General features: G+C 52.0%; 1 protein-coding gene across 3 annotated transcripts; it reads right to left on the bottom strand.

The window, feature by feature from the left end:
* Positions 1 to 1,436: 1,436 nt before the first annotated feature.
* Positions 1,437 to 19,219, bottom strand: C12H7orf57 (chromosome 12 C7orf57 homolog). Of its 3 annotated transcripts, XM_035723167.1 has the most exons (9): positions 19,100 to 19,219; positions 18,543 to 18,709; positions 14,546 to 14,731; positions 12,695 to 12,803; positions 9,473 to 9,626; positions 6,983 to 7,080; positions 5,113 to 5,330; positions 3,860 to 3,874; positions 1,437 to 2,292 (listed from the first exon to the last, which is right to left on the bottom strand). In XM_035723167.1, the coding sequence occupies exons 2-9, from the start codon at positions 18,595 to 18,597 to the stop codon at positions 2,246 to 2,248; spliced, it is 882 nt and encodes a 293-aa protein (XP_035579060.1). In that variant the 5' UTR covers positions 18,598 to 18,709; positions 19,100 to 19,219; the 3' UTR covers positions 1,437 to 2,245. The 3 variants fall into 3 exon arrangements, with proteins under 3 accessions (XP_035579060.1, XP_035579061.1, XP_035579062.1); XM_035723168.1 differs by lacking the exon at positions 3,860 to 3,874; XM_035723169.1 differs by lacking the exons at positions 1,437 to 2,292; positions 3,860 to 3,874; positions 5,113 to 5,330; positions 6,983 to 7,080 and adding an exon at positions 7,099 to 7,424.
* Between the last annotated feature and the right edge of the window lie 5,324 nt (positions 19,220 to 24,543).

The raw sequence follows: 24,543 nt of genomic DNA, 5'->3' as shown, positions 1-24,543 counted from the left end.
CATCTGTAAACCCTCTTTGGGGTGGAGTTTGTTCGTGTCTTTTCCTCATTTTTTTTTTTTAAGGTTTTATTTATTTATTTGACAGAGACACAGCGAGAGAGAGAGAGAACACAAGCAGCGGGAGTGGGAGAGGGAGAAGCAGGCTTCCCGCAGAGCAGGGAGCCGGATGCGGGGCTCGATCCCACGACCCTGGGATCACGACCTGAGCCGAAGGCAGACGCCTTAATGACTGAGCCACCCAGGCGCCCTCTTTTCCTCATTTTTTAATTGGACCGTTTGGGGTTTTGTTGTTGTTTGGTGATTCTTGTTGGGATTTGAGAGTACTTTGCCTATCCTAGATGCAAGTTCTTTGTTGGGTAGCTCGTTTGCCAATATTGCAAATATTTTCTCCCAGTCTGTAGCTTTTTTTGTTTTTGTTTTTGTCTGCTTCGTATGAGCTTTCACTGGGAAACATTCTTTCCGATTCTGAGATCAATTGATCAATTTTCTCTTTTATAGGTCATGCTTTTCTTGTCAAACCTAAAAATTATTTGCCCTGCCCTAGATCCCGAGGATTTTCCCTATGTTTTTCTTTAAAGTTTTATTGTGTTACGTTCTCCATCTAAGTTCATGATCCCTTTTTAGGTGTGATGGTTTGGTGAAGGGGGTTTCCGGATTTTTGTGCTTTTTGCCTATAAGATGTCTAATGGTTCCAGGAAGACCGTCCTTTCTCCACTGAATTTCCTTTGCCCCCTTGAGATAAGTTAGTTGAGCATATTTGTGTGGGTCCATTTCAGGATTTTGTCTTCTGTTCTAGGCTTAACCACTAACAGCCTACTGTTGACTGGAATCCTTACCAATAACATAAACAATCGATGAACACATATTTTGTATGTTCTATGGATCATATACTGTGTTCTTACAATAAAGTAAGCTCGAGAAGAGAAAATTATACTAAGAAAATCATAAGGAAGAGAGAACACATTTAGAGTGTTGTTCTATGAACTATCCACCTATCGGGGACCCGCACAGTTCAAGTCCAGGTTGTTCAAGGGTCGACTATGTAGTCTTTTCACTCAGTACAACCAGACCTCCGTCCTGTCTCACACTCACCCATTTGCCTGTGGCTCACACAGTACAGATGCTCAGCCAAGTATCTCGTTTAAAGAACCACAGTTCTTGAAAACTTCAAATTTTGGTGAGTAAGTGCATAGTAAGTTTATTCCGGGAGAAATGTTAAAATACCCAAGAACGTGGGGTGCCTGGGTGGCTCAGTCTGTTAAGTGTTGACTCTTGGTTTCCGCTCAGGTCATGATCTCAGGGTCGTGAGATTGAGCCCCACGTCGGGCTCTGCACTCAGCAGGGAGTCTGCTTGAGATGCTCTCTCTCCCTCTGTCCCTCCCCCTGCTCGTTCACTCGCGCTCTCTCTCTTTCTCAAATACATTAATTAAAAAAAAAAATACTTGAGACCTTATTTGGCTTTCTGAAAATCTTCCAGCAAAAATTATTTTATTCATGAATTAAATGTACAAAATATAAAGCTACATTGTCATGCTAACTACTTATGTATAAACAGTAGCAAAATTTATAAAATAAGAAAATTCAATCTGATTACTTAAAAATTTTTGCTAAGACTACTAAATTAAAGGTTAAAATTAAACATAGTTTTACCTAAACGATACAAAATATTAAGTGTGTAATATTATAAATTTCAGTTTATGCAAAAAATATCAGCAAACATTTTAAACCGGCAAATGCTACCATGCTTTTACATTAAATGCTTAGAACCTTAAGGCATCATAAATCAACCTTTTTCTTAATATAAAGTATGTCACAATAATCTGGAGTTAAATTTTTTTGAAACAGAAAAAATTATTTCTACAAAGATTACAGGACCAAATAAAGGAAGACTTTGCGTTTCTTCTAGGTTGAGTCTAAATAGTTGATTTCAATCGAAATGTCACTGACGGAGACTCACAGAGGAGCAGGTGAGGTCAGATGATGGTGGGCTGGGAGGAAGTGCTTCCAAGACACTGGGACGTCCCAGGCCAGGGGGGCACAGTGCTTCACATCCCAGGGAGACGCAGGGAGCAACGCCCAACATCTGTACCATCTATGCAACCATGATCTCAAATCGGCTCGAAGATACGCTATCTCATAAGAATCTATGTTCATAAAATAAAGCAGGAGCCCCATAAATATAGCTGTGTAGTCAGATCCTATTCAGCCATCAGAAAGCGATCCTAGGTGCGTAGTAGGCGGGGGTTTAGCTGAGCTCTCCTGGTGTAGATGCCGATGAAGATGGGGTTCCCCCTGTGAAGCCAAGGGAAGAGATGGGTTGATGGGGAAAGAAACATAAAGACGACATTTTTTATGAATTAAGAATTTTAACCTACTAATTTTAAGGGATGGAAAGCGCATATTTCTGTCCTTATTTTTCAGGACTACTGCAGAAGTCTACCTAACAGTGAAATGCACGGCCCTACCTGCCTACCCAGTTCATACCTGGGAAACCTCCATCTCCACCTTGTGCACAGCTAGACAAGGGAGGGACCCTGACCAAATCCTGGGCTGAGCCTGCACATGCTGGAAAGGCCCGGCGGCCCCAGACATCGGTGTGCTGAGCGGAGCTGACAGGGAGGGGGCGGGCAGGAGGGAGAGACGGGGTCTCAGGGCCCCTGCACTTCCCCAGCCCCAGAGGGCACTGCATGGCTCCTGCCTGGGCACTGTCATCAATGTTGGCTCTAGCAAACTACAAGTCTGGGCCGGTGGCTACAGGCTAGCTTTCTGGCATATGCCAAAAACATAGAGACCGGCAGCAAAAATTGCAAAAGGGGAAAAAACAAACAAACAAACAAACAAAAAGCAATCCTGTGTCTCATGCCAGTCTCACTCATTTACTTATTTTCAAGACTTCTTTATTTTGGGGTGGGGAGGGCAGAGGGAGAGAGAGAGAATCTCAAGCAGACTCCGCGCTGAGCATGGAGCTCAACGCAAGGCTCGATCCTGGGACCCTGGGATCACAACCTGAGCCGAAACCCAGAATCGGACGCTCAACCGACAGAGCTACACAGGCGCCCCAAGTTTCACTAATTTAAACACATGAATTACATAACATACGCAACGATTCTTTTCCTGATAGAAAGTTTATAAACTTACACTAATGTCAAATGATAACTCCTTGATTAGATCATACATTTCGTTGGTGGTAAAGTAAATTCTCCCTGCTTCAGGCAGTGCAGAAAAATCATGCTCAGCATCCTGCAATGTTGTGGGCGGGGAGCCTCTGCGCCCACGGAGTGTGAGGTGCTGGGCTGGAGTCCGCCCGCGGTGCGGTCAGTCCTGCTCGATCACTGAAACCCGCATCGGTCACAGTGCGCAACAGGATGCCCACCTCTGAACTAAAGCAAGGTATGTCTTATAACAGAATAAAGGAACCTTATGCTGAAGTATGCATGCTCCTTTTCTTTCTACCTCCAAATTGTGCTTCTAAGACTCTAATTTTTTTAAAAAAGGTTTTATTTATTTATTTGAGAGATAGTGAGAGAGAGCATGAGCAGGGGGAGCAACAGAGGGAGAGGGAGAAGGAGACGCCCTGCTGAGTTGGGGCCGACATGGGGCTCGATCCCAGGACCCTGGGATCATGGCCTGAGCCAAGACCAAAAGTCAGACGCTTAACCGACTGAGCCACCCTGGCGCCCCAAGACTCTAATTTTTAAAAAATTAGGTCCAGCTTGCAGTTAGAATACATGCAGTTTGGGGAAGGACGTCTTGGGCTGCCCAGCGGCTTCAGCTTCCTATTTGACTATGTCCATCGATATTTGTGTGTGTGAGACACTTTTCACATTTGGATGCAGTCAGTTTCTCTATAAATACTCACTTGGAGGAGGAGCATCTATAATAAAGAACAAATACATGAGCTGTTCAATTTAATAAAACAGAGTTGGTACTAAAAGAATTAGTACTTTTGATAATTACATAAACTGACTAAAAAACTGTATCCCTTAAAACAAGAATACACAGAACACAATTAACACGGAAATGTCCACAAGTGCACTTCTTAGCGACATTGAGTGCTACCTCATCACATATCCGTCGTGACAATGGAGACAGGACATGGACATGTCACTGACAGAGTGCAGGGCCAGTGTGGGGCCGGCGCTGAGCAGGTGCCCGGGCACCATCCCCCTCGCTGGGGTCGCTTGGGGGCTGGACGGGGAAGGCGGGCAGAGACCTTGCTGACAAACGTCAACATGCAGCGTTTCGGACGCCTGCAGAGACATAACCTCCTCCTCCCATCTTAACCAAAGAAATGAAGCCTCAGGAGAAGAAACAAGCTGCCTACGGACAAATGGCCAATAATCACTGAGCCACAGAAAGTCAACACCATAGTCGACGGGCTTTACGACGGACGTGGCCAAAAATAAGACTAAGTCCGCCTGTCACTGGGACTAGGAAAAATCAGAACGAATATAGGGTCTGTAACATCTAATGACAGGCACACTTGTTTCCAAACTACTCAGAGTTTAAGAACAAAATGTAAGGAACATGGGTAATGGAATAATTTCAAGTTTGAAGTGCAAGTTCTGTTTACAGAACTGAGGGCTTTTTATGAAGCTGCCCCAGAGGGGACCAGCCGCCTACACAGAAGTTCACATATCGCAGGGGCCAGGATCCTGTAGGTCCAATGAAGTACCAAAGGTGTTGACAGTTAGAAGAAAATGGAGGGGCGCCTGGGTGGCTCAGTCGGTCGAGCGACCGCCTTCGGCTCAGGTCATGCTCCTGGAGTCCCGGGATCGAGTCCCGCATTGGGCTCCCTGCTCGGCGGGGAGTTTGCTTCTCCCTCTGACCCTGCCCCTCTCATGTGCCCTCTCTCTCTCTCTCTCACATTCTCTCTCTCTCAAATAAATAAAATCTTTTTTTTAAAAAAAGAAGAAAATGGAAAGCCATGGAGATCATGACTTCTGCTATTCATGGGACCAAAGAGGAGAGCAAAACATATATGATCCTCCTGTGTCACTGTAAGCACTACACTTCCATAGGATTGTCCATGGTTTTTAGATTACTCAGGATGAGATCCAAAAGGAGACAAGAAATCTCAAGGAACAGAAGCCTCAGCAAACCGGGACTCACCTTGAACGTCCTCAGCGTCCCCGGGCACCTCCAGGTCTGGGTCCGACCCTGCCTCCTGGCTCCCTTCGGGCTCTTGCGTGGACGGAGATGGGGGGGCTGCCCCGGAGGTCTGCAGAGCCCTCTTCTCTGAGTCAGCTCGCCGCTGGAGCCACTCATCCTTGTACCCATTGCTGATAAGTTTGGAGAAGTTTGTGGGTGAACTGGCTTTTTGACCAGGCCTCAAAAAGAGAGAAATGAATGTCAAACCTCAGTAGAAAGGTTAATGATAGGGCGCCTGGGTGGCTCAGTTGGTTGAGCAACTGCCTTCGGCTCAGGTCATGATCCTGGAGTCCTGGGATCGAGTCCCGCATCGGGCTCCCTGCTCAGCAGGGAGTCGCCTTCTCCCTCTGACCCTCCCCCCTCTCATGTGCTCTCTCTCTCTCATTCTCTCTCTCAAATAAACAAATAAAATCTTCGAAAAAAAAAAAAAGGAAAGGTTAATGATAGTCCGGACCAGGTCTTAGTGGGCGTGCTGATAATAACTGAGATGCGTTATTGTCCCTTAAATCATAATGGAGCTATTTCTCTCTCTCTCTCTCTCTTGATCTCAATGTCCCTCGCTCCATTTTTTAAATTTATTTAAAAAAACTTTTTTAAAGATTTTATTTACTTATTTAAGAGCAAGAGAGCACAAGCAGGGGGAGCACAGAGGCAGAGGGAGAAGCAGACTCCCCGCTGAGCGGGGAGCCCGACGCGGGGCTCCATCCCAGGACCCCGGGATCGTGACCTGAGCCGAAGGGAGACGCTTAACTGACTGAGCCACCCAGGTGCCCCTTTCTCCATTTTTAAAAGTTTATTTTATTTATTTACTTATTGAAGTCATCTCTATACCCAACCTGGGGCTTGAACTCACAACCCCGAGATCAAGAGTCGCACACTCCTCCGATGGAGCAGCCAAGTATCACCCTTTGTCCCTCTTTCTGAGCAAAAGGAAACACACTTCCAATCATCCCTTTGCACTGGGTGGGAGCCTGCTTAGTTGTTTCTAAAACCTTTGTTCATGACAGCCAATTAGAGGATAATGCTGCATTTCTTAGGGACGCCGTCTTCACAAAACAGCGCCCTTCCCCATGTGGCAATTGGTTGCTCGGGCTCTACCATTTCTTTACCAAATTGTCACTTTCTTGATTAGCTCTTCCTTGACATTAAAGATTATCTGCTGTGGAGGCATCTGGCTGGCTCAGTTGGTGGAGCACACGACTCTTGATCTCAGGGTCATGAGTTCGACCCCAGGCTGGGTGTAGAGACGACTTCAATAAATGCACTTTTAAAAAAAGATTATCTGGGGCGCCTGGGTGGCTCAGTCGGTTAAGCGTCTGCCTTCGGCTCAGGTCATGATGCCGGGGTCCTGGGGTCGAGAACCACATCAGGCTCCCAGATCAACGGGGAGCCTGCTTCTCCCTCTGCCGCTCCCCCTGCTTGTGCTCTCTCTCTCTAATAAATAAAATCTTAAAATAAATACAAATAATAAATACATAAATACATAAAAGGCGAGCCTTGGTGAGGACAGGGTCCCCGGGGGGGGGTGTCTCGGGCAGGACACAGGCTCATGGGACAGAGCAGCTGGTTGGAGAAGTTCGGTGCCCACATGGCACAGACATGGAAGGGGGACAGCTGTGCCCCATGGGGACATGACGGACACCGGGGGACAAGGCCAGGCCACGGGGGTGTGACATCAAAGTCACGGCACCGAAACGTGTTCGCGGGAAGTGGGCATCATCCGGCCGCCAGCAGCCCAGCGCCTTGCTGTCATTACTGTCCCCCAGATGGAGGACCAAAAAGCCCAAACCCAAGCCCGCCCCAGATGTGTGGGCACTGCCCGTGCACTTACATGGGAGGGAAGGAGAGTTTGCCTCCTGCAGGGTCTTTGGGGCCGAGCAGGGTCCCCACTTTGCTCGGGTACTTGGAGTTAATGGCTGGGAGCCTCACCTGTGCGAAGAAGCACACAGAACCGTGGTGGAGGGACGGACGCCCAGAAGCTGAAGGAGGACAGTCCCAGAGAGGAGACACGACACACGGGACAGGAGGACCCTGGGGCGGGGTCATGACTCTTTGGGCCAAAACCACGGGAAAACACAACTCAGCAAGCACCCCATGCGACAGTCACCCCCCAGACATGACCCGCGATTCCACGGCGGCAGTTTGGCCTGGCTGCAAAGGGGCTCAGACTTTTGGGGGCGACGGAATAGCTCTGTGCCTTCATGGCTTGTGGTGGCTACGTGCTTGTCGAAACCCGCAGAACAGCGCTCAGTAAGAATGTGGATTTCCTGCGTCTAAATTACAGCATAACAAAATTGGGGAAAATGCTACAGAAAAACAGAAGAAAAACAACAAAGAGCAGAAAACCGAGCAAGCACACAGAGCCCACGGAGGTACCGCTGGCATTTACTGGGGGGAGAAGGTGGCCTTTCAGAAAGCGGAGACCCGCTTCAGCCCAATCACCCTGGAGGTGAGTGAGACCCCACAATGCTGGTCATCCACGGGGAACAGTGCCCTAAATATGGTCTCACGTCTGCCACGTGCCAAGTGAGGGGCCAGAGCTGGGGAAGCTCCGTGTCCCTGCTCCGCTCCCTGAGGCCCAGTCATGGCGGGGCCTGGGGGACATGGGATGGGACAGCCAGGCACTCAGGAGAGGCTGGGGCCGGATGCCCATCAAATCCTAGCTTAATATTGTGCACGCTTCCAGCCACGTTCAAGTTCACACTCTAGTTGTGCCAAAGGTCCCGTGGGACATAGGGAGAAAATAATACAAGAACTACCCCCAGGTTCTGTGCAGTTTGTGCTTCCCATGAGCTGTGTGCAGAAGCAGGTGAAGATAAGTCCGGGCTATCTGAATGCCCGCTAAAGGGGTGCCCACAGCCCCGGCTGGTACCCCACACCTCGTTCCTGGAACTCAATTGTCCGCCATGTTGGTGTCTTTAACCACAGCTCATTGGCACCCTGCCTCCTTAAGCGTGGCGGCCCACACAGGCTTGCTTCCTGCCCTGGGTTCAGCCCCGCACAGCTTTGGTCCGTGGCTCAGAAAGCCCATGCGATTTGGGGCTGGTACAGCATTTAGCATTTCAAAGTTTCCCTAGATGCGCACTGCGGCTGTGGTTACTCCCAAAGATCCCCTTTTTCAATCGATGGTGTAGGTGCTTACGTATCACCAAGACACAGACCTGGTCCTAAAAATAGTCCGTTTCATTGATCGTGCAGAGGAACTGAAGGCGGGACCCACGGCTGGAGGTTGGGGCTGTTCTGAGGAAGACCACGCAGCCTGTGGCAGGACACCTGACATTCTATGTGGTGTTCAACTGCTGGAGTCCCCAAAAATCAGCATTTCTCCTCAAAGCAGGACACTGAGAAGCCAAGCCTGGGAGTCAGGCACAGATGGTTCAGGCCAGGAGACCCATTGTTTCTCTCCCTGGGTCCCAAGAGCTAAGACCTTGGTGCTGGAGCCTCAGTGGGCAATGCTCAGACCTGGACAGTGGGGCTCCAGCCTGGGGATCGGAAGGCCTTGGAATTGAGACATCCCAACCACAAGGCCACCAACTAGAGATGGCCCTCCAGTTCATAGTTGCTCTCTTAAAGTATAAATAGGGGCGCCTGGGTGGCTCAGTCGTTAAGCGTCTGCCTTCGGCTCAGGTCGTGATCCCAGGGTCCTGGGAGCGAGCCCCGCATCGGGCTCCCTGCTCCGCGGGAAGCCTGCTTCTCCCTCTGCCGCTCCCCCTGCTTGTGTTCCCTCTCTCGCTGTGTCTCTCTCAAATAAATAAATAAAAATCTTTAAAAAAAAAAGTATAAATAAATAAAATCTTTAAAAAATAAAAAAGAACTGTTAATAAAAAAAAAAGTATTCCAGGGAAATCTTCACTTAAAGACTTAAACACAATAGACACATTTAGAGACTGGGTAACGAGTAAATATAAAATGTCCTTCCTACACCTGCTGAATGAGAAAGGCCACACCACGGCTGCCCTGGATAAACAGTGACTAGCTAAAACTCACTTAGTACAAGGTAATCTTATAAAATCAATACTCTAAAAAAAAAAAAAGTAATATTATCATGGCCTCTTGCCTTTTAGTTGATTCAAATTTAAAATACAGAGCCAGGGCGCCTGGGTGGCCCTGTGGGTTGAGCGGCCGACTCTTGGTGTGGGTTCAGGTCCCGACCTCATGCCCGTGGGCCGGAGCTGTCGGGCTCCCTGCGCAGTGGGAGTCGGCCCGAGACTCCCTCTGCCCCTCCCTCCCACACATGCGCTCTGTGTCTAAAGACACCCAGCCTCAGCTTATCCGGGGAGGGGCACGCAGGGTGACGCAGCGGCAGGCGCCCGCCCCTCACCTTTTTCTTCTTTTCACGTTCCTCCGCCTCCCTTTGCCACACCGTTTTCACATCGAAGTCAAAGGGCCCTCTTCTGGACTCATAGTTACCGGCGGTCTGATCGGGGCTAACCTCTTCATGAACCATGTAATCCGGCATGGAGACGGCGGGCGTCCTGCAGAGACAGGTGCACGAGCTCCGGCTGGATGCCCCCTCCTCCCTCTCCCTCCTCCCCTCCCTCTTTCATCCGCCCTCCCCTCCCTCCTCCCTCCTTCCTCCTCCTCTCCCTCCTCCCCACTCCTCTCCCTCCTCCCCGTCCTCCTCCATCCTTCCTCCTCCTCTCCCTCCTCCTCTCCCTCCTCCCCACTCCTCTCCCTCCTCCCCTCCCTCCTCCATCCTTCCTCCTCCTCTCCCTCCTCCATCCTCCCCTCCCTCCTCCATCCTTCCTCCCCTCCCTCCTCCATCCTTCCTCCTCCTCTCCCTCCTCCCCTCCCTCCTCCCCACTACTCTCCCTCCTCCCCTCCCTCCTCCCCTCCCTCCTCCATCCTTCCTCCTCCTCTCCCTCCTCCCCTCCCTCTTTCATCCTCCCTCCCCTCCCTCTCCCTCCTCCCCTCCCTCCTCCATCCTTCCTCCTCCTCTCCCTCCTCCCCTCCCTCCTCCCCACTCCTCTCCCTCCTCCCCTCCCTCTTTCATCCTCCCTCCCCTCCCTCCTCCATCCTTCCTCCTCCTCTCCCTCTCCCTCCTCCCCCTCCCTCCTCCCCTCCCTCCTCCATCCTTCCTCCTCCTCTCCCTCCTCCCCACTCCTCTCCCTCCTCCCCACTACTCTCCCTCCTCCCCTCCCTCCTCCCCTCCCTCCTCCCCTCCCTCCTCCATCCTTCCTACTCCTCTTCCTCCTCCCTCCTCCCCCTCCCTCCTCCCCTCCCTCCTCCATCCTTCCTCCTCCTCTCCCTCCTCCCCACTCCTCTCCCTCCTCCCCTCCCTCCTCCCCTCCCTCCTCCCCACTCCTCTCCCTCCTCCCCTCCCTCCTCCCCACTCCTCTCCCTCCTCCCCTCCCTCCTCCCCACTCCTCTCCCTCCTCCCCTCCCTCCTCCCTCCTGCTTCCCTCCTCCCTCCTTCCCTCCTCCCTCCTCCTTCTCCCTGCTTTCGCACAGTAAACACCATCTCTTTCCTCCTCCCACACCAGCTCTTGCAGACCATCCGCCCTCATTCCACTGAATGAACAGCTAACGCTTCCCGGGGCCTGCTTCCCAGAATTGGGGGGCCAAGTCAGAAACCACAGGGTGTCATTCTCAGTAAAATGAGAGTATATTAAATTACGAATTATTGAAGCAGATAAATTATAAACAAATTATTTGTTATATCATCTCCTACGTTGTCCTCTTAAAATACCTAGACGTCCCTCAACATTTACCATCTCACACTGTCATTTCATAACAATAATACCCTTTTCCTGTTTTGTGTTTGATGGTCATTTTTTTAAAGACTTTATTTACTTATATTTAGACAGAGAGGGAGATGGGGTGGGTGGAGCATGCAAGCAGGGGGAGGGGCAGAGGGAGAGAATCCCAAGCAGATGCCGCACTGAGTGCAGAGCCCAACATGGGGCTCGATCCCATGACCCTGAGATCATGACCTGAGCCAAAACCAAGAGTCGAATGCTCAAGCGACTGAGCCACCCAGGTGTCCCTAATGGTCATTTTTAATGTAGTACTTAAACTTCCAGCCTGGTTTCCTGTCTCCACTGGAAAGCACTCAGGCCAGGAGCAGGGGTGGGGGTGTGGGGGATGTGCACCTGCCTGCATGCTCCGATGTCACCAGCCCCCCAACACTGCCCAGGGGCTAAGGGCTAAGGGCTGGGACTGTATCCTGGCAGCAGTGAGGGGCATGGACGGGGCAGGGACAGGGGAAGGGGCTGGCCAGCAGCTGGGGGCAGGGGAGGAAGGGCCAACCCTCCTGGATGCCTGGGCTGCTTGAGCAGGGGAATGGAGGGATGCAGATGGAATCAGCAGAGCACTAGGAAACACAGAGAGAAAAGGTGGCTCCCACTGACCCTGACACCTAGGGAGGCAGGAAGCAGGCTGGAGGCCCCTGAGGAAGCCAGTGGAGAGGCCAGGGAGCAGAAGTCAGAGGCTGGGAACGCAGGCTCGGGCTGCGACCCCAATGCCCGGGAAGAGAAGCCTGCAGTGCGGGTCCACCTGCTTCACCACAGGGACGGTGGAGCCAGCCCTCCGATGTTTAGGGCTCTCTGCGGGCAGGGAGAAGCCCCAGAGCCCGGAAGGGACTCTCACTGCGGAAGGGACAATTTCCACTGTGGCTCTTGGGCTCCCAACCTTTCTCTCTATACCTCCCATCCCCGTGCCCTTGGAGTGCCACCAGGGGGCCTGGAAGATTGACAAGGACACACAGGATGGGAGGGACAGCCAGGGACACAGTGGGAGGGGCAGTCCACAGGGCCAGGAGGAAGGCAGGGGGATGTGCCTACCAGCCCCCCCCCCGCCCCGTGGCACTGGGTCTCTGGAAGCTCCCCCTGGGGCATGCAAGCCCTCTCCTGCCCCCTTCTCTCTCCTCTCTGCTCTGCTCAAATCAGAGGTCAGCTATGTTGGCCGAGTGGGAGCTTTACATTACAGGGGGGGAGCCAGGAACCCCCGTAATTTACATTCTGGGGGACAGAGGCTCCCCACAGCTCTGTAATGACCACAGGAACTTGGGGTTCCTGCATTTCTGGCTTCGCAGGGCACCTGTGTCCTTCGGGGCGAAGAACGCTTTGCCAGCCGCTGGTTCTAGGAGGTCTACGCGGCCACTGGCCCTGGAAACACAGGACAAAGCCTGAAGCCGTGTCCCAAGCAGCCCCAGAGGCCCAGCCCTGGGACCCCTGTGCTGTGACCCCTTTTCCTGCGCCCCCTGACCTACTGCTGGCTGTGGTACCACTCTCAGCATCCCCATTCAAGGTCTGTTGATTTAAAATGCAGAGTGAGGGGTGCCTGGGGGGCTCAGTTGGTGACGCGCCGGCGTCTGGCTCAGCTCAGGATCTCAGGGTCCTGGGATCCAGTCCCGCATGGGGCTCCCTGCTCAGCGGGGAACCTGCTTCTCCCTCTCCCTCTGTGCTCTCTCTCTCTTGCTCTCTCTCAAATAAATAAGTAAAATCTTTAAAGATTTTTAAAGATACATTTAAAGAAAAACGTAAATGCAGAGTGCGCTACTTTCTCCCTGTAAAGACGAGCCAGGCAGCCTCGAGATACTCACGGTCTCTGGCCGGCTGTGGGAGGCTTGCTGTGGTGGACGTACCAGTCCGGCAAGCAGTAGGCCACGGGGGAGCCTTTCCTGGTCCCGGGGACGAAGTGCTTCAGCAGATCTCAAGGCCAAAAAGACACCGAGGTGAGCGCGCAGTGCGAGTAGCAAGCAGCTGAGAGCAGCTTACCAAGAAGCGGGGACTGGGACTTCCCTCGGGGTCGCCTCTGGGCTCCCCACCCCCCGGGGCACAGGTGGAGATGCACAGGTCCTGCCTGGTGTTCAGGAGGGGCATCCTTCGTGCCCCTCTGTGCCCAGATCTTGCCCTGCTCCCGAGATTCCATTCCAGGGGGACACCTGTGGGGACAAAACCCCTCAGGTCCCGGGGGAGGCTGCTTGCTGGTGACCCCCTCAACGACCCCCACATGTCCGCCACCATGCAGCCGTCCCTCACCTCCCACAGCGTTCTGGGGACAGGCCGCTCCTCCAGGTTCCAGGGGATGTGGGTGAGGGAGGATGGTAATCAGGGCTCCCCCTTGGAGCCCCCCGAGAGGGACAGAGCACGAGGCTCCTTCTCCCCTGAGACCCACCCAGCTCCCAGGCCACTTGCCTGCTCTGTGGCTTCCGGTGCCCCCTCCACGGGCTTGGTCATGGCTGGGGGCCAGCAGGCGGGGAGGCGGGACCGTCTGGCCCTGCCTGCTCATGAGCTAGCAGGCACTGAGTTCTTACCATCCGTAGGAAATGTTTACCACTGTATTTCGTTTTTGATTTTGCAATATTTCAGACTAAGAGCAAAGTTGCAAGAATAGAAGGAAAGCCCCAGCCTCCCCAGAGGCTCACATCTGCTTCATTTCTTCCGCCCTCCCCCCTTCATTAGTACATCACTGTTACTGCTGTTTGGGGAGCAGTTTGGGAGCCTCTCGCAGACCTGAGGCCCCTTTGCCCCCCTGGACTTGGGTGGAAGGTTCCAGAAGACGGGTGTTACGTAAGGACGGCGCCTGGATGCACACCGGGAAGTCAGTGCTGATGCCATTCTCTGAGCTAAGTTGCAGATCCCATCTAGAATCTGCCCGCTACCCCAGGAGCTTTCTCTTAACCGAGGCTGGGGCGCGGGGAGGGGAGAGGAGGAGCGCTGTGCTCCTGTCCGGGGCCGGACTTGGAGTGAACGGGGTGGTGTGGTCTGGGCGCTTGAACATCCAAGCCTGGGTGTTGCCGTGCTGTTTCCCACTGCCCGTGACCACCTCCTGGGGAAGTATGGCAGCCAGGAAACAGGACAGGAAAGGCGGCGGCTCCCAGCGGCCCTCACCACAGGTTCTGAGCCCCGCCGCCCATCAGTGCTCTGTATGAGCACAGCCAGGCAGCACGTTCTCGGTTAAACCGTGGACCAAGGTGGATGCTCATCAGCATCGCCGCTGAAACTCATCTGTGGCCTCAGTGTTGAAACCACACGAACACGCAGGACGAGGGCCATGAGCATAAAGCACAGGGCCCCGCACTCCACCAGCTCGCGAACTGGTTGCCCCAGCGAGGCCACGGAAACGCAGGCAGGGACACTCTGGGGGGGGGGAGGTGGACAGCTTCCGGAGACCCTCTGCACCTGGACCACGGGATGGGGGTGGGGACCCTGAAACGGGGTCACTCGTAAGCCAGTTCTGCAATTTCTGTCTTTTCGGTCTTTGCCATAAGATGTAGACAACCTGCGGGCCACACGCACCCCAGGCTGTGTTGTGACCCTCGATGTCCACTGGCCTTGGCCAGAACTCAGAGATGTTACAGGTATTTTCATGTGGAAGCCATGAGAACCCAAACCACCCAATCCCCCTGACCCATGCATCAGAGCCCCTGGGGCGTGCATGGGGTGCCTACCGGGCTGGCCGCCTTGCTTCGCGAGCTTCACGTACTCGGAGTCTGTTTCTTTTATCCAGTACCTCCGCGACCCAGGCATGTGCCCGTTGGGAGGCTCCCTCAGATCACTGAGGCCCGGGATCTGGGAGGCCGGTGGGACATCCACGGGCTTGTCGGACTGCTTCACGGGAAGGTGGTAATACCAGTCTAGAGAGGAGGAGAAAAGGGCCAACTTATTACAGAGTTCAGGCTGGCTTGCTGCACTACCTACCACATAGCCATACCAGAGAGAGCATCTCAGCCTCCACAGGAAATCAGCACAAGAGAGTCAGTCCACCGCAGGCCGTCTGTACGGGAGACGTCCCCACAGGACTTCAGCTCGGGAGATGCCTCCACCCCCTCTGGAACACCTGCGATGAGCTTGTAGCCATCAGTCTCCTAAGCCCCCCAGCATGCCGTCCGCTGGTGCTGCCAGAAGGAAGAGTTCCTTCCATGAGGCCCTGCCGTTCCTCTGCCCTAGGCTGTACCTGCTCCAAAGCACTGGCACCAGGGCCTCCTCCAGGTGTCCCATGTGTCTGTGTCCTGTGCTCTCTCTCCTCCAGGGAACTGGGAGTAACCTGCATTTCTGGATATATCGGGGAATACACATTCCCGAAAAATCCCAAACCGCTCACAACATTGCAGGCTAGTGTGGGGGGCGTGTGACCGGGGCTGGCCCAGATCGGCTGACCTCAGCACGTGAACGACGCTGAGACACACGGTCCACCACAGAAGCAGCCCACCAGCCATCTGGCAGGAGCAGAAAGAGGCAGGGGAAGCCTCATCTGGGGACCTCCCTGCATGAAGCCCCCACACCTCCATCGGCCCACCCCTCTGCACCCACAGCCTCTGCTTGAAGCCACAGTGGGACCGAGTGAGAGGTCCCAAGTGTAAGGAGATGGGAGGAGGCCAGGACCTCGGCCGGACAGCCAGGTGTGATGGGAAACCACCGTGGGCCACAGGTGTTTGACGTGGCTGAGTCTGGCTCCCCGGGGGCGGGGGGAGGGGGGGAATGCTGAGGGCGGACGAGGGCGGGCTACTCCTGTGGGCGGGGCCCATGAGCAGGAGGGGCAACACAGGAAGGATGAAGGAGGGGAGAATAAGGCGGTGGGCTGTCTGCTCTTCCTCCCCCTCCTTGCTCTGCGCCCCACGGACAGAGGGGTCATGGGTAATGCGGTGAACGTGGCATCGGCAGAGCCATGGGGCCCCCAAGTGGGCACAGGAGCTGAGGGCATCCAGGACAGCCGGGCAGGCCACTCTGGGACCACCTGCCCTTGCTGGGAGGGAGAGGTGGACGCAGAACCCCAGACCTGCAGTTATCGGTGTCCACTATGATCCCACAGAAGGAACAGATCGGGGACACTCGGACTTCTCTGAAGTCATTTTTAGGTGAGACTAACATTTACATCAGTAGACTCTGATTAAAGCATATCACCCTCCATCACGTGGGTGGGCTTCATCTAATTAGTTGAAGGCCTTAAGAGAAAAAAACTGAGGTCTCTGGGGCATGGCGGGGTCTGCCTCCAGATGGCCTTCGGACTCAAGATGCAACATCAGCTCTTCTCTGGGTCTCCAGCCACACAACTGTGTGAGCCAGTTCCTTAGAATAAACCTTCGATGGATAGATTAGATAGACAGATTGACAGAGGATGGATGATAGAGAGATGCACTGTTGGTTCTGTTGCTCTGGAGAACTCTGATATGGTAGGAGCATAGGAAAACTGCTGAATAAATTAATTTATGTAGAGGGCGCCTGGGTGGCTCAGTTGGTTAATCATCCAACTCTTGGTTTCAGCTCAGGGTCCTGGGAGCCCCATGTCTGGCTCTGCATTCAGCTCAGAGTCTGCTTGAGATTCTCTCTCTCTGCCCCACCCCTTGCTCACTCTCTCTCTCAAATAAATAAATAAAATCTTTTAAAAAATTAATTTATGTAACACGAAAGGATCTCATGAACAATTGTCCTCTAAAGGTAAGAGCTTACACATCCAATTTCTACTTCCAACTAAAACTGAGTTCACTGCATGAAAATGGATGATATTTAACTAACAAAATATCTGAATATCTAAATGACAGCAATTAGCTCAATCAACATTATACTTTTGAGAATGAAAAAAAAAGCATTAAGAATGGGGGCAGAAGCTCATAGGTAATTTAAACATTAGGAGGAAGAGCTAAGCAGCTTCCTACTCTCAACACAGTTCAAATATTTTCCCTTACAGAGGGAAGGCATGCACTTCTTGCTTTATTTTTCCTCTGTTTTGATTACTAATTAATCCACAGAGAACAGTGTATCTTTCAGTTCTCATTACTAGAAGCTTCCGGCAGGCACTGAACTCTATTCCAGGCATTTATAACTGTGTGCAAAAAAGCTCACATGCAGGCACATGTGCACACGCACACCGGGTGAAAGGAATGAGAACTGTCTAGCAGCTTCTATGGCTTAGAAACTATTGTTACTTGTCTAGCAATTACTATCAGCACTACTGTGATCAATTACTATCATGTAGATTTCTTTTTGTTTGTTTCATTTTTACCAGCAGCACTGGGTATCATGTAGATTTTTTTGAAGATTTATTTATTTATCTGACAGAGAGAGAGCAAGCACATCGGGGGTGGGGGAGAGGGGCAGAGGGAGAGAGAGAATGTCAAGCAGACTCCCCGCTGAGCACGGAAGCAGGTGTAGGACTCGATGCCAGGACCCTGAGATCATGACCCGAGCAGAAACCAGCAGCTGGAGGCTTAACCGACTGAGCCACCCAGGCACCCTGCCCGCCCCACGTAGACTTCTTGATGTCGCTTCCCTACCTCCTCACCTGCAGGATATCAGAAGCCTTACGTTATCAATAAGGAGACAGGCTGAGAGGGACTCTGGGGCTCTCGGATCTCTAGTCACAAGGCAGTGTTTTATGCCCACTTAGCCCAGGGCTCCCGAAGGCTGATGGCCACGCTCCTGCCTTTGGGATGCTGCAGCTTTGCAGAGCCTGAGCAGAGGAGCCCCTGTGAGATGTGTGACCTCGGGCAGCTTCCTAAAACTCTCTGTGCTTTAGTTTCCACGTCTATAAACTGGGGTGAATGATACCACATCAGGTTGTTTTGAGGTTAAATGTTAGTGTACAGAAGTGCCTGGCCCTTGTCAGTGTCCACTGGTGTCGTGTACAGAGGGGAGGCCACTAAGGCTGGGAGAAGTCACATACAGGCTGAGAGCCCACAGTGGAGAAGGGGACCCGGCAGCCCCTCCACACCCCGGCCCACCACACACCCAGTTCCCAGCACAGCCACAGTCTCACCAATGGCAGTGGGGAGCTCTGGACAAGCTCATTTAGGAATGAGAAGGCCAGGCTCCATTACACTTCTGAGCGGATGTGAGCGCTGCAGGTGCCCACCAGCTTCCACCCCTGGGGCTCCCACCTGAGCCCCCTGCTCCAGCCTTTCTTCCCACATTCACAAGCAGGAGAGGAATCAAGACAAGAGGCACACACAGACCAGAGCATCCAGCTCTCCTTCCCTCCTTTCTGCCCAGCTGCCCCGCAGGACCCTCCACCCAATTCTTCTTTTCTGTGTCCAGCCACTTAAAGCCTGAGACATGGTTAACTTGGTGGGGGCATAAATTACCGGCAGAAGATAGATCGTGACATACTCTGGGATGTAGTGAGAAAGCAAGTGCTTACATTCAGGGAAACAGCTGAGGCTTATCTAGGGTCAAACTATTACAGGACAACTTCAGAGATCCTATATCCTCCAACAGCGGAGGCGACAATAAGGAAGCCTGGTTTTCTTTTTGTTGAATATAAAGACTAGCTGGTTTTTTGTTTTGTTTTGCTTTTTCCTTTTCTTTTCCTATTTCCCTTTAAGCTGCTTTGACCCTGGGGCCCAGGAGCTGCTTTGTTTGAGGGCACATTAGTTTCACCCCTGTCCCAGGCGCGCAGAATCAGGATGCTGGGCTCAGGGCAAACGCGGGCTCCATTCGCGAATCACTCACCGCAGGGAGCATAGCGGCTCGCCGCGCCGTGCAGCTCCTTGCTTGTATTCCTCATGCCGGCGGGGCCACGCTGGACCGGGTGGGTGTTCTCGGGTGAGGCGGGAACGCCGCCGGAGCTGAGCTGCCAAGGCCACTTCTGACGGCCTCCTCTCTCAGTCCACCTCCACCTGCCAGGTATGCAGGCGTCTCATCATTCAGGAAGGCGTGCACGACCATGTGGGTATGCAGCAGGGGCATATGCATGCTGGTATACAGCAGGGGCACAGCCATGCCGGGTGTACAGCAGGGGCACATGCACGCGAGTATAAAGAAGGGGCACGTTCACGCGGATACACAACAGGGGACAGCAGATGATCGTGGGTATACAGCAGGGCGCATGCACACTGGTATACAGCAGGAGCACATCTACGCCAAGAATACAGCAGGGGCACGTCCATGCGGGGTCACCGCTGGGCAGCAGGTCATCGCGCGGCGGCGGGACTCGCGCGGGGGGCCGGCGGCTCTCCAGGTCCGGGGTGACAGATGACCCCCGCCTCCCCTCCCCCCGCCCCGCTCACCGGCCTGCCGAGGGTCTCCGTGAGCGCGGCCCGCACCTCCCAAGACGACTCTACCCGCCGCCGCTGGGGGCCGAGCCCACCTCGCACTCCCAGCGGATGCGGAACCGCAACAGCCTGCGTCGTCCGGGTAACGGCTCGGTGGCCAACCGGCGGGCGCGGCGGGAGCATCCGTAGCCAATCGGGAAAGCCTGCGGGGACGCGGCCGACCAATCAAAGCCAGGGGCGGAGCGCGGGCACCAGTCAGCAGCCGGGGGGTGGCGGGGGCGGAGCCGGGACCAGGCGGGAGCGGGGGGCGGGGAGCTGCGGTCGGGGGCGGGGCCGCGCTGCTGGCGGGGCGGGGCCGGCCTCCTGGTCGCGGAGGAGCTCCACCCCGGGAAGTTTCCCCAAAGGAAAACGAACTGGACAGATTTGCTTGTCAATCTCCCGTTTATTTCATGCATTTTTTTTAAAAGGTTTTATTTATTTATTTGAGAGAGAGAATGAGAGAGAGAGAGAGCGAGCACGTGAGAGGAGGGAGGGTTAGAGGGAGAAGCAGACTCCCTGCTGAGCAGGGAGCCCGATGCGGGACTCGATCCCGGGACTCCACGAGCATGACCTGGGCCGAAGGCGGTCGCTTAACCAACTGAGCCACCCAGGCGCCCTCATGCACTTTTTTTTTTTTTTTTTAAAGAGGACGAATAGGGGCACCTGACTGAATTGGAAGAGCACGAGACTCTTCTTGATGTGGGGTGGCGAGTTTGAGCCCCACACTGGGTGTCGAGATTACGAAAAACAAAACAACTTTAAAATTAAATCGACTTTAAAACTAAATAAAAAAAAAGAGGAGGTAAAACAGCCAAGAACCTAGGAGAAGGAAGGGAAAAATGAAGGAGGGGGAATCGGAGGGAGAGATGAACCATGAGAGACTATGGACTCTCAGAAACAAACAGGGTTTTAGAGAGGCAGGGGGAGGGGGGATGGGTTAGCCCCGTGATGGGTATTAAGGAGGGCACGTACTGCATGGAGCACTGGGTGTTATAATAAAACAATGGATCCTGGGTCACCACATCAAAAACTAATGATGTATTGTATGGTGACTAACATAACATAATAAAATAAAAAAAAAAAAAGCCAAGAGCCATTTCTGCCAATTATGTATCAATAGTGAAATGGTCATGTAAACGTCCTTCCTCATACCATATGTTTTCAGGAGTATTTCTGTGTTTGTTTGTTTTAAATGTTTTATTTATTTATTCATGAGAGTCAGGGAGAGAGAGAGTGGCAGAGGCAGAGGGAGAGGCAGACTCCCCGCTGAGCGGGGAGCCCGACGCGGGGCTCCATCCCAGGACCCCGGGATCATGACCTGAGCCGAAGGCAGACGCTTAACCATCTGAGTCACCCAGGCGCCCCTATTTCTGTGTTTGTAAATGGAGAGACTGTTTGGCCATGTTTCTGGGAAAGTGCGTTCAGATTTCTGCCAAACACTTGACTTCAGTGTGGACTTCCGGCCTGGCTGGCTTGGGGATCTGCACAGGTGCGGGCTGGGACCGGGTGGAGAGACCATAGCTCTTGCGACCGGAAGAAACCCTGACTCTGCCGTTTACCCGGCTCTCAGATAAGAGCCTGATGAGTTTTCCAGGTTGCAATGTCACGGGTTTGTCCCACTGTGTGTAGAGGCGCTTAGGCTCTCACCAAGAATAACGGGTTTCCTTTTGTGTAAGTCACAACCTCGTCTGCCTAGGGGATTGTAGGGTCCAGAGAAGGTTGTTTCTGAGAATAGTGGATCGTAGTGCACCTGAGACCAATGCAACACTATGGTAACTTACACTGGCATTGAAATTTTTAAAAAAATTTACAATGAATGAATGAATGAACAGACTGGAATAGCATAGTTGATCCTAGTAACTGCAGTGGTCCTAGCGAGTATCTTTTTCTGTTTATGAACTGGGTTAATAGAAAAGGGCAGAACTCACCCAAGTTGAGGACCTTCTTTGGAATGGAAGTCATAACTCGAAAATTGAATTTCTCTTGCTCATAATTCCAACCATGAAGAGCGATCACTCCCTTAGGAGAAAGTTCCTGCTTCCGGAGTGTGCTTGAAAGCAGTGTTTGCAGATGTCAGGTCAAATAAGAATCTAGGTAGGGCGCAGTGCAGAAGAAAAGGTGAGGCAGGGTAATCAGCTGAGAACGAGCAGATCTCATTTCCTACCCTTTATCACGGTGGGCTTTCTGTGCCATAACAGTTCTCAGTGTTTAGAAGGATCCAAACGTCCTCACACACAATTCCACTTGATGCACATTTTATGCGGTTTTATTTGTAGATGTTTAGAAAAAAGTGTAGAGGGCGCCTGGGTGGCTCAGATGGTTAAGCATCTGCCTTCGGCTCAGGTCATGATCCCAGGGTCCTGGGATCGAGCCCCGCATCGGGCTCCCTGCTCCGCAGAAGCCTGCTTCTCCCTCTCCCACTCCCCCTGCTTGTGTTCCCTCTCTCGCTGTGTCTGTCAAATAAATAAAATCTTAAAAAAAAAATAGAAAAAGTGTAGATTTTTTAATTTATTCATTGAGAGAGACAGAGCAAGCGGGTGCATGAGCAGGGGGGAGGGGCAGAAGGAGAAGCAGGCTCCCCAGTCAGTAGGGAGCCCCACGTGGGGTTCGATCCCAAGACCCTGAGATCATGACCTGAGCAGAAGGCAGAGCTTAACCGACTGAGCCACCCAGGCTCCGTTCCTACATCTATCTTATATGCCTATCTATATATAGATATCCTCATTTATTACATATATCTTATCATATCATATATAAGATTTTATATATTACGTATCATGTATATAGACATCTTATTATAGATATATCTTATATAGATAGCTCCTGCTCAGGAGTATTTTGAGAAAAGGAAAAAAATGCAGTTGAGTACAAATTCTGATTTCTCAAAGCCCTTGAACCTCTCCCGCCTGTCTCCTCTCTCTTGGTTTACCCCTCTTATTGACTGAGCTGATTTATTTCAACTCCCAGGACACATGTTCATTTCCGCTTTTGCCCATCCTTGTTACATATCCAACCTGAAGCAGCTAAAAGGTCTGGACAATTCCCTTCCCTAGACCTCCTCCCCCAGGACTCCATTGGCCCCCTCTCCATCAGGGGGCATACTTTTTACACCAGAGCCTCACCAACAGGAGGGATTACTAAACTGAGTGGGTTTTTTTAAATTTAATAATAATAATCTAATATGAGGGGCGCCTGGGTGGTGTAGTTGGTTAAGTGTCCGACTCTTGGTTTTAGTTCAGGTCATGATCTCAGGGTCCTGGGATCGAGCCCCACGTTGGGCTCCCTGCTCAGCGGGGAGTCCGTTTGTCCTTCTGCCTCCCCAGCCCAAACGTGCTCCTGCTCTCTCTCTCTGAAATAAATAAAATATTTAAAAAAGAGGATTAAAAAAATAAAAATAAGTACACAACCCTTAGAGAAATAAATGAAGGACTGATATTGACTTTAAACAAAAACAAATTTTCAAACAAAAGAAGGAAGAGATGAAACAAAACCTGAGAGACCAAAAAAGCAGATCCCAGGAGAACAAGGGTCTTAGCCGGGAGAAGAAAGGGTATATCTTCTTAAGTGTCTATTTTATCGGCAGCTGCAGAATAACATAAGCTCACAGTTATTTATCGCATGCTGTTTTCTATGTCAAAATGCTCATCAGGGGTGTTGGGGTGGCTCAGTCAGTTAAGTGTCCGACTCTTGATTTCAGCTCAGGTCATGATCTCAGGGTTGTGAGATCGAGCCCAGCATCCAGCTCTGTGCTTAGTGCGGAGTCTGCTTGAGATTCTCTCTTCCTCTGCCCCTCCCCCTGAGCACGCTGTGTAAATAAATAAATAAATAAACAAAATCTTTTTTAAAAAATGCTCATTGGGGTGCCTGGGTGGCTCAGTCGGTTAAGCATCTGCCTTTGGCTCAGGTCATGTTCTCGGGGTCCTGGGATCGAGTCCCACATCGGGCTCCCTGCTCAGTGGGGAGCCTGCTTCTCCCTCTCCCCCTGCTGCTCACCCTACTTGTGCTCTCTCTCTCTCTCTCTATGACAAATAAATAAATAAAATCTTTTAAAAAATAATAAAAAATTTAAAAACGGCTCATCAGTATGGGGCAGGTTGGACAGATTTCAGCCCTCGGAAAACAACATGCAGCCATGAAAGACTGGGGAAGGTCACCTCCAAGTGAGTCGGGAGGACTTCTAAGCTAGATGTTTTAAGGGAAAAAAGCAAGTTGCAGAACATGGTGTACGGTCAGCCACCAAGTCCACAATGTGAAGAGATGAGTATATTTGTAGATACACACAGACACATTTATGTATTTGTTCATAACCACATTTTACATAAGTATGTCATTGTATGCGCATTCCATAGCCTTGAAAAGAAACAAGAAGGTGGGAGGCAGGACAGCCCGCAGCGGGGGTCAGAGTGTGGCACTGAGAAAGCGCGTTCCTCTGCTCCATTCTGTCCCCGTTGAGTTTGGGACGATGAGGCAGTAAAGGAGACGCGCTGGGATTTCTTGGGATAGATCCGGACCTCACAGTGTCAAAGAGCAGATCCGCGAATTGTAAAGTAGCACTTATGAATTCACCGTGAAACCAGCATAGATAAAAGGAGGGGAGAAACTCACAAAAACACCAACTATAACGTGGCAGTGAGCTATGGGGAAAGTAGATCCAAAGACTTCAAAATGTCGCTCGGTGGGCATCACGAGAAACCAGAGACTCTGGCAGCGAAGCAGCGTTTGAAGACCTGAAGGGGGGGAAATACTCCAGAACTGAGGAAATGCATGAGCGCCCAAATGGACCTTTAAAGTAGCCGAGTCGGAACAATGAGCACTAATATCACACTTCGGTGAATCGAACTGAAACTGAGGAACACCAAAGAGGGAGAGAGGAAATATTCAAAATTGTAAGAGGATAAAGACCAAACTGTCACATACACACACAGGCGCGCACACACGTGTGCACGCGCGCACACACGCAGACATGTGCACACAGATACACACGCAGGTGTACTTGCACACACACGCAGACGTGTGCACACAGATACGCATGTGTACTTGCACACACGCTATGCACACAGAGACACACACAGACACACACGTGCACACACTGTGTACACACACGCATGCACAGACATGGGCAGGCACACACACAGGAATGCACGAGGCAGAATCACCGTCATCCCCATCAGCAGCCACCTGCTTCACGCACCAGTGAGTCATGCTCCAAAGCTGTCACCCACGGACCCGTATACTCAATAAACTCTCTCCTCGGAGGGGCCCTGGCGAAGGGTGTGCACGAGACACGCACAAGAATGGGCGTTGGCCATTCTTTGTGTTGCTGCAGAACTAAAAGCAGCCTCAGCGTGCATCCGTACAAGAGCAGGTAAATGACTGTGACGTGTATGTGATAAAATATATCATCGAATACTGCGCAGCCG

Source organism: Zalophus californianus, chromosome 12 (assembly GCF_009762305.2).
Source record: "Zalophus californianus isolate mZalCal1 chromosome 12, mZalCal1.pri.v2, whole genome shotgun sequence".
NCBI classification, from domain to species: Eukaryota; Metazoa; Chordata; class Mammalia; order Carnivora; family Otariidae; genus Zalophus; species Zalophus californianus.
This window is presented reverse-complemented; position numbering and strand designations above follow the sequence as displayed.